This window comes from Myodes glareolus, chromosome 10 (genome assembly GCF_982192425.1).
Source record: "Myodes glareolus chromosome 10, mMyoGla1.1, whole genome shotgun sequence".
Taxonomy (NCBI): domain Eukaryota; kingdom Metazoa; phylum Chordata; class Mammalia; order Rodentia; family Cricetidae; genus Myodes; species Myodes glareolus.
Genome location: NC_142035.1, coordinates 22,083,798 through 22,099,810, shown reverse-complemented (window position 1 = coordinate 22,099,810; position 16,013 = coordinate 22,083,798). Strand labels below are relative to the sequence as shown.

The window sequence follows — 16,013 nt, the reverse complement described above, 5'->3', positions numbered from 1 at the left end:
CCCCCCTCCCCCCCCCCACACTCCCTCATCTCAAAGTAGGCTTGTCTAGGGTTCTCCCAGAAATCCTCACGGACCAGTTAGCCCAAAGGCAGATTTTTACGAACTTCTCCACTCTCCTTCCCTCTCTACTCTGTCTCCCACCAATGAGGGAAATGGGCGGTGTATTTGTTTTGTTTAAAAACAAACAAACAGAATCTGGCTATGCAGTCAAGAAAACAGGCTCCACGCAGGTACACAGGCTTGCAGGGAGCCACAGTCTTCCTGGTTCTGGAAAGAATAGTAATCTTGCAGTGACTTGCAGGGCTGGATTCTCAGTGCCTTCCAGCAGCAGGCCTCTGTGAATGGCTCCACACCTGTCTGAGCTCGGGGCCCTTGGGAGTCTTCCCTAGAACGTCCCAGGCCCTCTCCTCTCTTGGGCCTCAGTGCAGAAGTCACCCACAGGACTCCTGGGCTTCTCCCTGTTCTGTACCAGTCCCAGCTCCAGTGGTCCTCTACTCACACTGAGCTGAGTTTGAAGAGCAGAGGCTGACTCAGGCGGAGACTTCTCTCCTGGAGCCCCCACCTGTCTGAGTGTGGCGATCCCTGCTTCCTCCTGAGGCAGAGGGGCAGCAGGGTTCAGCAGTGAGGTCTGGGAGGTCAGCTGAGCCTGACTTCTGCCATCCACACAGGAGAGCCCCTGACCCTAGATAGGTACATTCCCCCTCTGAGCCCCAGAACCCTCACCCAGAAATCGGATGCAACAACACTGACTGACCACTGTCGGTCTCTCTGGTGTCCGAACCACAGTTTCAATATCCTAGGTTCAATGTTCTTACATTCATTTTGCAGATAAGGAAACTGAAACATGACTTGTTCAAAATCACAAAACCCAGGCATACTGGAGCTCAGCTCTGATCCAACACCATCCAGCTGCAGTCCTTTGATCCCTCTCTCAGTAGCCTAGGGAGCCTGTGGAAGCCAGCAGGGACTGTGTAGGAGCCACTCAGAGGCCAAAGTCAGGTACTTCCTGCTGGGGGGTGGGGGGTGGGGGCAGAGGGCTGGGGGGCTGGGGGCAGGGGGGGAGTTTTGATCATATCATCTTGGGACATCCCATATGGAGGACCTGTTGTGGGACGTCCCATTTGGAGGACCTGTTGTGGGACATCCCAATTTGGAGGACCTGTTTGTTGATCCACCAGGGTCCCAACTTTGCAGAAGGGGAAACTGAGAGCAGAGAGGCAGGATAACTTGCCCAAGGCAAGTAGTAAGCCACAGGGCTAACCTGGATTCCCAGTGGGGCCTATGACTCAACCACCCAACCTGAGCACCTCTAAAGGTTGGTGGAGACCCCCAGACTGACCTTGACGTCCTGCTCCAGACCACGGATGAGCTCACCATCCACCTGGCCTGTCTGGGCAGCACGGAGGCTGCGGCGCTCAGCTTTCCGCAGTCGGTACTGCAGGATGCGACAGGTCTTGCTGGCTTGGTCCAGCTGCTGCCGCAGCTCCTGTAGCTGGTACACGTCTTCCTCCATGTAGACATCCCGCATTTCCAGCATCTCAGCCCGCAGCTCTTCGATCTCATCCTGCAAGGATGAAGGAATGGTCAGATCCCCAGATGCCATGGCAGTGGCCAAGGTGCCTGAACGCTGGCTATACCTGGCAAGCAGACTTGGTGGCCTCGTGTGATAGCCACAGCTGAGCTCCCAGGATTGGAAATATATGCCTTCTTGTGGCAAAAGGGGCGCTGCAGATGTGCCTAAGAGAAGGGTCTCCAGACAGAAGCATTATCCTGGACTCTCTGGGTGGGCCTCTGAGAGAGAGGCTGGTGGTAATGTGAGGAGGAAGTAGGGGGAAGGCAGACAGACTCTGCAGGTGGAGGAAGGGCCACCAGCCAAGATATGCAGGCAGCCTCCACAAGGATGAAATGAGGGGGTTTTGCCCTACAGCACTCGGCAGACATGAAGCCCTGCCGGGACTTGAGTTTCAGACCTGGAAGATAATCTACAGCTATGCTTTTAAGATTCGGATCTTAACCGTGTCCACAAAGTCACCTGCTATAGGCTGTCTTCCTTGTGGCTCTATTGGGAAGTGGTGTGACCTTTTTAGGAGGCGAGGGCGCCAGGTCACTGGAAGGTGCCTTCAAAGGGGATCTTAGCACCCTATCCCCTCCCTCCTTGCTTCCTGTGCCACAGTCTCCCTGCCATGATGCTCTATGTCACAGCAAGCACAGAATGAACTGAAGCCCCCAAAGGATGAGGCAAAATACAAAATGCAACAATCCTCCAAGCTGGTCACCTCAGATACTTTGTCACGGTGAAGAAAAGCAACAGTGGTGACTTGTGACAGAAATGAGAATAAACGCACACCAGGATGCACGCGACATCCATGAGTGCTGGCTGCATAACTGAGACGGCTGCACACAAAACCAGGGGAGCATGTTAGTGAGCAGCATGATCTCCATCTTCCTCCCCAAGCCTTGTTCAGAAAACACAGTAAACAAAAGCAAATTCAGATATGATTAAGTCATGGAGGCAAAAAGAACAAAATAACCGTACGGCTATTTGAGAAATATGATGGGGGGGCACGGTGGTCAAGGAGGCCATCTCTAAAGAAGGGTCATTTAAGCCAACGCAAGAAGCAATGTCCATAAGAGTTCCAGGAAGAGGTAGCAGTGTGTGCAAAGGCTCAGAGGTAGGGAAGAACTCAATGCATCAGGCAACACCAACAAGCTGAGAGTCATGGCGTGGTGTGGGAGAATTGTCTGTATTCTGTCAATCATATTTTAATAAAACGCTGATTGGCCAGGCAGGCAGTATAGGCGGGAAAGCCAGACAGGAAGTAAGGGTGGAGCAAAGAGACTGGGAGTATTCTAGCAAGCAGGAAGCTCCCTCTCCAGTTCTGCCCAGACCACCAGAGATGAAAGATGTAAGCTGCCCCGCTGCAAAAGGTACTGAGCCATGTGCTAACGTAGATAAGGATAATGGGGTAACATAAGTTATAAGAGCTAATAAGTAGCCTGACCTAATGGGCCAATCAGCTTTATAACTTATAGAGATCTCTGTGTGATTGATTTTCTCTGGGACTTGCCGGTTGTGGGGTACCGGGCGGGACAGAAACCCCAATAAGCCGGCCCTCATGCTACAATGGCGCACACTTTTTATCCCAGCACTTGAGAGGCAGAGGCAGGCGGAGCTCTGTGAATTTGGAGCCAGCCTGGTCGACATAGTGAGTTCCAGGATAGCTATGGCTACACAGTGAGGCCCCATCTCAGAACAAAAAAGAAAAAAATACATCAAGGGACTGGTAAATTGAGTAAAGATGCTGGCCAACAAGCCTAGTGGCCTGAGTTTGGTCTCTGGGACCCATAATGTAAAGGAGAGAAGAGAACCAACCCCTATAAGCTGTCCTTTGACCTCCTCATGTGTTCTGTGGCACACATATATACAAAGTTCCAGGCCAGCCTGGTCTATATAGGAGGTTGCAGGCCAGCCAAGGCTACACAGTGAGACCCTGTAGAAAAAAAAAAAAGTTGTTTACTTTTGTTTTAAAAGCTGGGGGAAAAGAGCGGTCACACAGGGTCTGGCTTGAGCTTTCAGTGGAAGGTACTACAGGCGACCTCACTCAGGAAGGCCAGCTACTGTCCCTCCCTCACCAGTTCCCATCAGCACTTCCCTCAGCTCATCCAAAATTCTGTGTGACTGACTTTGGTCTTCCAGTGACCACGGTCACCCCACCTGCCTGGCCCTCACATCCCGCATCAGCTTGGCCGCCTGCAGACTTTCAACAGTATTAACTGAATGAACAAAAGCATGCCTAGCTAATGAAGAAAGAAAAGGAGGGAGGGACTTCCTGTTATGAAAGACAGCAAGTGACCACCAGACACTACGTAGAGGAGCAAGCAGACACCTCCCAGAAGAAACACATAATTATGCCTCATAACGAATGTGGAAATTGAGTCACAAACACGAAAAGTATCTGTTAAACAAGATTGCACACAGATAAGGGAAACTGAGTCATCAGGAATGTGTCCTTGACAAAGGCACTACCCAGGGTAAGCACTCCTGGTGGGTACTGATGGAAGCAGGGAAGGAAGCAGGGAAGGAACCAGGAACAGAAAGGCCACTCTGGAGAGGGGACTAGATCGTCCCTAAAGAAGATGGGAATAAAGGGGAGTCCCCTCCCCACACCCTTTGCTCACCCCAAGGGTCTCCATAGTTTTGGAAAAGGAATCATCGGGGCCTCTCCTCACACCTGCCTGACAGTGGGACAAGCACGGCCGTGGGTTGTACTGCAATGGGTCCAGACTGAGGCCTGGCTGCTGTGGGAAAGGGGGTGTGGCCTGCTAAACAGATGACAGGTAAGAAGCCACGTTATCCAGGCCACACCATACCCCAGGTAAGAAGCCACGTTATCCAGGCCACACCATACCCCAGGCTTCTGGAACCATTTCTCAGAACCCGGGAAAGAGAAACAGAAGTGACAAACTGGTGGCTCCAGCCCCCACATGCCGTCTCCCTCCACTAACAGCTAATCCGTGAATCACTACCTGCCACGCCAATAGTGTCTGTCCTAGGGGTGTGTTCATCAGCACTCCAAAGTGGGTGAGCCTGCCTTTGGTCGCAGTGGACACCCCACCCCAAAGTACAAAGTCACCACCCCACACCACACCAAGAGGGCAGACTGGAAGTGGAAGGGGGGAAGTGAGGCACTGGGCTGGCAGAGAAAGCTGCAGGAAGTAAGAGGCAGGAGATGCAGGCAGATAGTACATCCCTATAGCTCAGGCTGCAGCGGCCTGTGTTCAAGCTCAGCCTTGCCATCCGTGAGCAGCTCACATATTCCCCTTGCTGTTCTGACAGAACATGGTGACTGGGAGGATGTGGAGGTCTGAGTGACTCTCTAGGACCGACGGAGTCACGGGATGACACAGGGGCGTGCTCAAAGTCATGCTGCGGGGACACATTAACAGACAGATGTGTGACGCTGAGCCCACAGTAGGTGACACCCTTCCACACTTAGCTTTCTAGTAACTAACTGATCTAGTAACTAACTGACTTTTGTGAAAGTCGCACACGGTCAAACAGAAATCTTTGAAAAATACAGGAAACAGCAGTCATAATTGCTCGACCTGGTACTGAATTACAGTGACCCCAGGGATGGTGGGATGGCTCACTGGTAGAGTTTGCCTAACATGCTCAGGGATGTGGATCTGCTCCCTGAAAAGGGGGGTACCTGATACAAAACCCCATATTCCCATCCATAGCTACTGAGTCAGAAACGTAAGGGGTGGGTTCCTGGAACGATTCTGAGGCAAGGGCTTTCCCTCCCCACAGAAAACAAGAGTCTCGTCTCACAGTACAAGTCCCTGGCCCCAGGCCTGACACGGGTGTCTAGTGAAGAAGTGAGCGAATGGCGAATGACTGTCCTCCGAACAGCTGTCTCTCAGAGGAACTGCCTTCACCACAGTACAGGCTGCTGTGGACATGCCAGCCCTGTGTCTGAGGGGCTTTGAGGGGCCGAGAATTGCTCCAGCTGCAGGCAAAACACCCACCAGCCCCTCCTGGCACAGCTCCATGCGAGGCTTGAGTTGACAAAGGCGGACTTGTGGCCCACACGGGCTTCTCTTGGGATGTGGGCAACAGAGACTGGACACTGCAGAGCTTAGGCGGAGACTCTGGGTATCCAGGGCTGAGGTGGGGGCAGGGAAAGGGGTTGCTGGGGAAGGGTTCCAGGAACGCAGGACCCTGCTTAGTCCCAGAGGTCGGGTGTCCATACCCAACCCAGGCATCTCTGAGCACCTACGTCCTGCGGTCAGGTTTTGCCCTGCGAGGCTCCGCAGTGGCAGGTCCAGCTGGAGAGAGCGGAGACACAGGCCTCCTGGCTTCTTCACAGACAATCCAGAGGTCACGGGGGAGGGGGGCACCGCTTGAACTCTTCTACAGGACATCATCAGGAAGGAGGGCTCAAACTCACAGAACAAGGTTCTGGGGTTTCCCCTTCCCAACACAGGAGCACTCCAAATCTCATCCTCTACCTCAGATGGAAATCGCTACACTTACAGTGCCCTCTTCGGAGGCTGAGGAACCCCGATTCTCAACCTCACAATCCAAGGGTCACCCGGAAATGAACTGGATCGAGACCCCTAGACTGCATCACACCTAAGAAGCTGAAGAAAGGAGTCAAGCAGTCCCTCCCGGCTCTGCTTTCATGTTGCCCTCTTTCCCTTGAAGCCTGACCCAAACATCTAAGGCCAGGCTGCACACAGGGAGTAGAAGGGGAGCCCAGGGTCTAGGGATAACAGCCCGGCATGATCATCCCTTTTCGAAATTCCTTTGCCTCCATGACGGAAAGGCAATGCCTGCTGATTAGAGGAAGTCTGAAAAAAAAAAAAAGCAGGTTCATTCCACTGACTTCTGCTTCAGGTCCAAGCCACTGACCCTTGACCCCTTGCCATGCCCCAGTCTGTCCCCTACTCTGTCTTGCACCTACACCCAGATATGCTAGGACTAAAAGACTGGCATGGCCTCCAGGGAAGCTCGCAAACACAGGCCCAGCATCCAGGCACCTCTGACGCCGGTTCTCTTCCCAACCCTGTGAGGGAGACATTGAAAATGTTCCCATTTTGCAGAGGAGGCACCCAAGCCTCAGAAGTTCCCCAGAGCTGCTCCAGCTAGAGAGAGGGCTGAAGCCGGGTTCCACATAAGGCAATGGCCGTAGGCCAGCGGGTGCTAACTGTGTGTTCTTCCGGCTTTACTCAGACCTTCGCCAGGCTAACCCCCAACCCTCACATCTTTCCTGAGCATCCCCGCCTCCCCTCATCTGATTCAGAACCTACACTCTGAACTGCATGGTCCCTGAAGGTAACAACACAGGGCTGTATTGACTTTTCCCTCATCTCTGTTCCTCTAACTGCCTGAGGAAGGGTGGGGCCGGGTAAGGCTGGGTCTGACCCATGCCTGGTCCACCGCATCACTAGGATGTGGACTGGAACAGGCACCATGGGCAGGTGTGAAGGAAAGAACAAGCTGCTGGCCTGCTGGTCTCTCCCTGGAGCCTGGAACCTTCTGTCCTTTTGACCCCAGATCTAGGGCTCACGTGAAAGGGTAGATAGAGCCCAGGCAGACCCCAGTGCCACCACAGGAGGGCGGCCAGGTCTGCCTGCCCAGGGAACCGCCTGCTTCCCACACACTTCCTACATGTCAAGTGCCTCTCTGTCCACACAGTGACCCAAGAGGGCTACCGGCAGGAAGCAGCCCCTCAGAGATGGCCGATTCCCAGGACTCATGGGAAATTGGCCTGCAAGAGTCTCTAGGTTCAGGCTGGGCTGGCAGACCCAACATGAACTCACAATGCTGCTAATAATAGGCTTGCAGAGCAGCACAGGACTCCACAGTTTATACAGACATTCCTGGTGAATCATCTCATGGGTCCTCACAGAAAGTGCTGGCTAAGGCAAGCCAGGAAGCCCTGTTCTGTAGAACTGTGAACCTCACAGTGAAGGTGGGCTGTGCCAAGCCTACCCAGCCAGGCGAGAGCCCTGGACAGAACGCATCCCTCAGGACCCCTCCTCTGTGTCACTACACGGCAAAGCCACACATTTCTTTGCACTGACCCCTCACAATTAGCGTCTCCTCCCACTGCAGACTCAAGAACAAACCGAGGCTATATCAGAAGCACCCAGGACTTGGACACTAAAGAAATCCCTAATATTTTCATATCCTATAATGGTTGTTGCAAAAATGCCAAAATATTATTCCATGAAGGAAGCCAGCCACAGTAGATGCTGCGGGATGTCATGCATGTGACATTCTGGATGGGCAAGGCTATAGGACAGAGAACACACCAATGGCGGAGGGAGGGCTTTGATTTAGAGGAAACTTGGGTGAACAATGAAGTCGTCTTAGCATCTCCTTTCTTTCTGGTTGCTGAGGATTAAATCCAGTGTCTCCCACATGTTAAGTCCAGGCTCCAGCCCTGAGCTACACTCCTAGCCCTCAGGAACGATTTACACACAGTAAAGTGATTGTTTTAATCGACCATCTGGGGCCTGAAGATGGTCTCCTGGGGAAAGGTCTTCACTGCTAAGCTTGGCAATTTCACTTTGATGCCGAGAACCCACTTGCCGGAAGGAGAACCAGCTTCCACAAGCTGACCTCTGAACTCCACACACATGCTCGCACTCACATGCTAGTATAATAGAAAGGTAGCTAGGTGGATGGATGGGTAGATAACTTTAAAGAAGAAATGAAATTTTAATGTACCCGGTTTTATGACCTTAGTCTAGATCTTGACTGTAACCAACAGTTATAGAACTGAATACAGCAGTCAGTTTTATTTTACAGACCCTGTTTCAAACAGACAAAAGCAAAGTGAAAAAAACCTCCATAAAGGCAAATCCTTTCACCGTACATAGAACGAACCAGAAGCACAGGCTCCACCAGGCCTGGCCCCGCTCCTCACCTCCATGTCACTCAACCACCCTTTATGTGGGCCACACTCCAGCCACGTGAGTCTTCCCCCTGCAGCAGAAATCACCTGCGCAGCCACAGGTCTCGGCCTCTGCCACTCCCGTGCCGGATGGCGTGTGCCGATGGCGTGTGCCGATGGCGTGTGCCGGATGGCGTGTGCCGGATGGCGTGCGGCACCTGTTGCCTTGGAAGGAAGCCTGGCAGCCTCGCCATCTCTTTCCCTCACACCGTGTGTCACAGTCTTACTTGTGACATCCGTTTTACTCTTTGTCTGCTTGACTGTGGATGGCCCGTCTCTGTCACTAGAGAGCCGCGTATGACAGGGCTGGCCTAGCACGCAGAGGGCTCAAGGAAGAGCTAAGGGTGAACAGCCAGGCTGAGGAGAGCATCGCCATCCAACTGCACAGCTGCAGCAAACCACCTTTGGACTCAGGTAATGTCCAAAGAGGCTTCAACTCCCAGTACAGGGACACCAGGCCACAGCCATGACAGAGTCCAAACCTAACCCAAACGTATCACTTCCTTCCCAGCTCCCAGTCAACTGGCCAATGAGCAGGCAGAGTCAGGAGTGGACAGGCAAAGTTGAGTTATCTATGGGACCGGGAACTGCGCTCACATCAATCACTTCACAAAGAAACAAGGCCCCACCTTGCCCAGCTCCTCCCACACCACTTGGCCATCTTGTGGCTATCATTCCCTTGGGCCAAGGCCCAGGCTGCCTACCCATCTGCCACCCTGGCTCTAGGCCACTTGTCACCCACCTTGGCTCTGGCAACCTACCCCAGCTCTGAAAGAGCTGACCGGCAGGGTGGCCAGCAGTGGCCACAGGGACAGTATGTCAACCCCACCCAAACGGCCAGAAAAGCCATCTGCTGTCCCTCCTCCTGTTCCCCGGGACTCTGACAAGGCTCCAGATGAGATCATTGCACTTGGACCCCAGAAAGAGAACTGCACAAGGCTCCACTTCCCTCTCAGCTCAAACACAGCGGCAGGGGAAAGGGAACTCAGAGGCTCCATCCAGTTCCAGCCACAGAGCGGGCAGAGGCTGAGAGGGACTCTGGGCTCCTGTCTTCCAGTGCATGCTCACTTCAGCTTAGCCTTTTTGGGCAGGGGTTTGGAGGAGTCAGGGTCAAGGTTCACATCCAGCCAGGTTTCATGGGGTCACAGATCTCAATGGCCCTGTTCTGTTGGCCCTGAAAATGTCTGATCTGGACTCTGGGACCTGCCTCTCCAACACCGTAGACAGCAGACAGATTGACCTAGCCAGGCTCATGCCAACAGTACAGTTATTCCCTACATGCCCAGCAGGCAGGAAGCCTGAAAAGAGAGGGGTCAACAGTCAGGACTTAGGCTCATAAACTGGACCGTGTCTGCCAGATACCAGGTGAAGACCAGAAGCCATGATCTCTCTCTCATTGATGATCCTTTGTGACTGGCACTGTTCTTACCTTCCCACTTCACAGAGGAGCAAACCGAGGTTGAAGGAGGGAAGGCCCCACAGTCAGTGAGGTGGTCTCCAGGCCTGGCACAGCTCTGCACACGAGGCAAATGCTCTGTCTGAGTGCACTGTGTGTGTGTGTGTGTGTGTGTGTGCGCGCGCGCGCACGCGCGTGTGTACGCGTATGCGTGTGCATGCATGCATGTGAGGACACACATGTTGGTCATGACTGGTGCCCAGAGACTGTTGCCCACCAAGGTCACATCTGGCTTATCACTGCCCTATCCAACACCTCTAGGGGCAAAGCAGGCACTGTGCTGCTGGGGTGCACTCTGGGGAGCACCAGATACTGTCTCTCCTGTCCTGGCCAAGTGCACAGGAAGGAAGGCAGCTTTGGCTCAGGGTTTGTTGACAACATTCCCCCAGCCTCTGGCCTTCAGCCAAGTCTTTAAGAGAAGAGAGCAGGGAGTTGAGGACTTAAGAGCCAAAAGAGCCACACAGACTGGGTCCCTCTTGTCACCTACAGGCTATGTGACTAGCAAGCTCCTGACCTTCCAGGGCAGCAGTGGAAGCCTGGGTAGAAGGGAGGAGCTAAACATTCTGGAAGGTCCATGCTGCACCACGCGGAATGCGGTGGGGGGGGTGGGGGTAATGCTATGAAACTAAAAATCACTGGTTAACAATCTAGTCACTGTGGATGAATGCCCCACCAAGGAGTCCCCACAAAGCTCTTTGGTATCTAACACAGGAAACTTAGCCTGGAGCAGTGCCCAGGCACTGCTCCAGCTGACCTCATGGAAGGGGGTGGGGCAATGGGTGGGGTAAAGCATGGGGGAGTCTGGGTGGAAAAGCTGTGGAAGTATGACCTCACAGGCAGCTCAGCCACGTGCACAGCCACAGGCTGGGCCAAGGGGGGTAGTGTCTAGGCAAGGAGGGACCAGGGAGGAGTGGTCAAGCAAAGTCTGGTGCTATTGAAGAGCCCAGAAAAGGCAAGCAGGCTCAGGTAGTCGGGGAACCCCACCTTCCCACCAGCCACTTCTATTTTCATCTGTGGTCCCGACAGGAAGAGACCACTGTCTTGAAATAGGGACTCCGCGAGTGGTCCTCCACCAGTAAGCAAGAATCACCAGGTTCCAAGTGAGGCACAGGTTTGGGGCCACCATGGGGACTGAGGGTAAGTAAGCCACAAGGAGAAATGTGTCGAGAGGTTCCGACAACACGACCGGCTCCACACACGTCCCAAACAGATAGGTACATCCAGGGCAAGTGGAAGCCTGAAACCCAGGACCCAGGGCTCTCATGGGGTCAGAGCCTTCTGCCGCTGAGGGTAAGGACTGCAAACCAGAGTGAGTGATGAGCAAAGGGAACCAACTCCTCAAAGACCAGCTCCCTCCTGATGAATCTTCATGGCAACGCCGCAGGTCATTTTACAGAGCCGAGGCCCATTCAGGGAAAACAGAGAAAGCAAAGCATAGACCTGGGTTGCAGTCCAGGCTTGTTCATCCCAGATCCCTTGCTTTCAGTCCTTTTGGCAGACTATAGCTTCTGCCTCCTTGGACTCCTGCCTCACCTCGGGGCAGCCGACAGCAGCCAACGGTGCTGGCCCCAGAGGCACCTCCTTCCTGCACCAGAGGGGTGTGTGCTGACTGCAAATGATGTCAGCTGTTTGAAGCTAGGGGGTTGGCTACAGTTAGAACCCTGGCTGCTGGCCAGGTCTTTGCCTTGAACTTAACCAAGCCCTCTTTTGGGGTGTCCCTCTGCTACTGAGGTTCCCCAGAGCCTGGGGTCCCTCCCATCTTCTGTACACAGGGTGGTGATGGGCTGCCATGTACCTGAGTATCTCCCCAAGTATCTGCAAGAAAGGGATTAATTTCCCACTGTACAGACTGGAAGACTGAGGTTCCAAGAGGCACCCTGCATAGGAAGGAAGTGACAAGGTGAGGCTTGACCTCAGGCCTAATTCTAAAGAGGGAGTATGCCTAGGAGACCCCACAATCTTCCCTGCTTCCTTTCTTATCGGCCTCCTGAGATAGGAGCAGTTTTGGGCCTGGTGCTAGGGCCACATAGCCCCAGCCCTGCTACAGAACAAGGCTACCTTCTAGTCAGGACTCTCCTGACCTGGCACTTAGTGACCTTCCAAAGAAGGCTTCCCCTTCCATGACTCTCACACCCATGACTCAACTCTATTCTCCTTTCTTCCTGGTCATTCTGTCCTTCTCTGACAGGGTCTCACTCTACATAGTCCACGCTGGCCTTGAACTCCTGCCCTAGACTCCTGAGTGCTAGGACTGTAAGCATGTACCACCACACCCAGCTCCAGCCCTCCTTTCCATACCTATCATCCATTTCCAGACCAGAACCACACAGCTATTTAATGACCGCTCCTCCCGCCATGTGCCAGGCCCTGTTCCAGAAGCTGACTACCAAGGCAGCCACCCAGGCAAACCCACAGCTATGATGCCTCTTCCTTCAGGAAGTCTGCTCAGCTGCTCCTGGGCGCCTATACTTCTCACTTCTCTAAATTCCAGAATAGACATGGGCACCCCTGCAGGCCAGCGCACGGTGGCCTCTATAGCTTGCAGCCGAGGGAGACAGGGTAAGCAGGAAATTCCAAAGGGATCAGAAGTTACCCTGAGGCAGTGTTCCCTCTGTGGCAGGCTGTCTATTTCCCTTAGTCCCACAGGGCCTGGCTTAGAAGCCTGGGGAAGCTGGAGCACAGTTTCTCAGTCGTGGAGACCTGCAAACCCCCTCCACTGTCAGCCTTTCTCAGTCGAGCTCCTGGGACCCCCCAGACCCAGGTGGTTGCAAACCCCGGTCCTGACTCCACTCCCAGTTCCCAGCAGCCTGCTAAGAGGAAATCTTATGAGCAGCTGGAAATAGTAGGGCTGTGCACAGTAGCTCCAGGGGGACATTGGCCAAGACTTCCGGTGTTTATGTGTGTAGGTGAAATGTCACAGTCAGTGTAAGTGGATGTGTGTGTGTGCATGTGTCCTCTGGGTGCCCTGGTTAGGCAAACACCATATCTGACATTTGCATGCCCTACCCTTGTCCCTTGAGTCTCTGCTAATGTGTATGAAGGTTTGTGTCTGTCCCATATGTGTGAACCTCTTTGTGGGCACCACCTGGGCTCTGTTGCACCTCGGGCACGCGTGCAAAGGTTGGATGCTGTCCGAGGAAGGGGCAGCTCAGGGTACCTGGGTAAGCCTGTGTCTGTGTCACCTGGCAAGGATGTCCCTGGGTTCCCACGGACGCTGATATGCGTAGATAATGTCTGTGTGTGCTTGTGTGCACTCCTTCACACGTATGTGGACTTCCCATGTGTCTGAGGGTGTCTCCAGGCTGTGCGTAGGAGGCTGTGCTTCTCAGCCTGGGTCTCCTGCTGGTATGTGTTGAGTACAGTAGCATGTGGCAAGAAGGGTCTGTTCATACGGGTCTGTATGCCGCTTTTCATGTGAATCCCGAGTGAGCAGGCCTGGAGGCTGGCCTCTGGAAGCATATAACATAAATCAGTCACTGAGTATGTGTATCAGCCAGACATGAGAGCTGCGGTCTCTGGGCCTGAGCTCGGCAGGAGCATACATGTGTTTATTTGTGTCCCGTTCCTCTCAAAGCTCTGCAGTCTCCCCAGCCACAGCAGCTGCCACTCAGACTTCCCACCTCATCTTCTCTATGCTGGAGTTGTTTCCCCATCTCCTAAGCCCTGCCTGCCCCCCTCTCCCCCTACTGCAACCCCCAGCCAGAAGCTGTAACTCAGGGCAGGGTCCAGGGGACTTGCTAACAGACTGGGTCCCTCCTATACCTCCCAGGAGTTTTGCAGAACTGCCTGGGGCCTACCACTCAGAGGACTCTGGGATGGCATCAGAGGGAGGAGGAGAGAGGAAAGGACCATGACCAGTCAGCACAGTTACCGAGCAATGGACATGCACCTTCACAATCAAGAGGTCCGTGATACACTAAACCCACATTTTACACTAGTGATCCCCCTAGAGGCACAGCCCCACCTGCCGGCTTGGATATCAGCCTTTTGGAATTTTGTTTTTGAGACACAGTCTTAGCCTAAACTGGTCTTGAACTCATGAAGCAGCTGAGGATGGCCCTCTGGTCCTTCTGCCTCTGCCTCCCAAGTGCCAGGATTACAGGCATGTGCCAGCATGTCTGGTTAATGCGGGTCTAGGGATGGAGCCCAGGGCTTTGTGCGTGCTAGGCAAACACTCCCCTAACTGAGCTTACTCACCATTTGCTCCCTACAAATCAGCCTGGCACCCGGCCCACAGGATTCCTCTCACCAACCTTCAACCATGACCAGACGTGTCAGGAACAACCAGAAGCTCAATCATGCTGGCCACATGGCCAAAGGAATAGGACCAAGATAGAACAGCAGGGTTGGAATGCTGGCTGTAAGATGGAACCCTGGAGCCAACACTTGCCTCTCTATATAACGGCAAATGACCAGTCAGTGAGGGGTTTCCTCTGGACCCTTGTGAGTGGCATCTGTCACTCACAGTTGGAAACCTAGTGGGGTGTCTTGGCTCCCCACTCCCTACCTGTACAGTGGGAAATGTGATCATGCCTTCCTGTTCCCCCAAAGTAGCACCCGGCGTAGTAACACTCAAGGACTAAGGAAACCCACCCTCCTGGCTCCTCCCAGTTCCTCCAAGAACCAACACTCAGACATCCTGTCTGCTCATTGGCTCAGAATCATAACAATTCCTCACGAGACAAAAGGACTTCGCTTAGGAGATGTTTTCCTGACTGTACACCTCTCCGTGGCTGCTGAAAACAATCCCTGGAGACGGTCCAGGCACACCCTCCCATCTCCATTAGACAAATGAAAAACACAGCAGTTCAGAGAGCCCGGCCACATGTCCATGACCACACAGTAAATGGTAGACTCCGGTCTCACAGCCAGCTCTTTGAGCTCCATACGGCATATGGGCAGCAGTTAGCGGTCAAAGGAACCTTAGGCCACTGAGGCTTTCAAAGTCAAGCACAGTCAATCTGACTAAAGTCGTATTTGTGGGGCCTGAAAATCCCAGCCGATTGCCCTCAGGCACCTTGACCAGAAGGGACCCTCGTCAGACATACTTCAGCCACCTGCCTATCTCCAGTTGCTCCCCAGTGACCACAACCAACATTCGGGCCGTTTACACAATGCTCTGCACAAACCCAATGCTTGTACCCAGGCCTCTCTCTGGATAGTTCCAACGACACCAAGCTCCCCGGAGAAGCACTTTCTGTCTTATCACTGGCAGAGCCTGTACCTCCCTCACTTGGGCCCCAGAGCAAGGCTTTGCAGGATGGGGGTCCTTCTTGGTTGACAGGTACCCCTACCCCAACACCCTTAGCACACACGCAAATGGAAGGTGAACCGGAACTGGGCATTCCCTTCAGTTCATGTGGTCAGTCTGCAGTAGATGTGCTGGGGATTTGGGGTAATTTTCTTCCTTATCCAGTTTCTGCACCTCAGATGTAAAGCAGCCCAGAGAGGCAGGAAACACACAGGAGGCTGATGCTCCCTTACTCCCTGCTTTGGCTGCCTGGAGCAGTGTGGGTACTGCCCTAATGTGTGCAAGAGCCAACATGGCTCCCTTCCCTGCCCAACACTTTTCCAACTTGATTGTAGTTTTCTACTACAGTCCCTTATTCTGAAGGCTCCCTCCTCAGCTCCTGGCTCCCCCCCCCCCCCGCCCCCAGCCCCACCTCCATGTGCTCTGGGCACAATTAGCCCTCTCACCCTTATCACCAGCCACATTGTGTTTTGTTGTGACTATTGTTTAAGGCTGGTCTCTCCAGAGGCTCTGCCTAGGTCACAGTTACACCCCCAAATCTGCACTGTGCTACTAAGCTCTAAGCCAACAGCGAGTGAATGGATGGATGGATGGATGGATGGATGGATGGATTCAAGGTCACGAGGAAGAGCCCAGCCTGCTCCCACAGAACCCACAGAAGAATGTGACAGACGCACAAGGAAACACGTTCTCCATCCTGAGAGCAGCAAGTGCTATCAGGCTAGGAATCTGATAGAAACACACAGTGTGCCAAGCGCTCTAGCTACGCGCACGTTTAATCTTTAAGCATGGTCTTTAAGTGTGTAACTGCTTAACTCTTAAGATGAGAAAACTCAGTTCC

General features: G+C 53.5%; 1 protein-coding gene across 2 annotated transcripts in view; it reads right to left on the bottom strand.

The window, feature by feature from the left end:
* Positions 1 to 16,013, bottom strand: part of Mtcl2 (microtubule crosslinking factor 2) — a 67,464-nt gene that overhangs the window by 48,305 nt on the left and 3,146 nt on the right. For both annotated transcript variants that reach the window (XM_085697128.2, XM_085697129.2), the window contains exon 2: positions 1,340 to 1,564. In XM_085697128.2, coding sequence (XP_085553254.2) covers positions 1,340 to 1,564 — 225 coding nt within the window. The remainder of the gene's footprint in view (positions 1 to 1,339; positions 1,565 to 16,013) is intronic.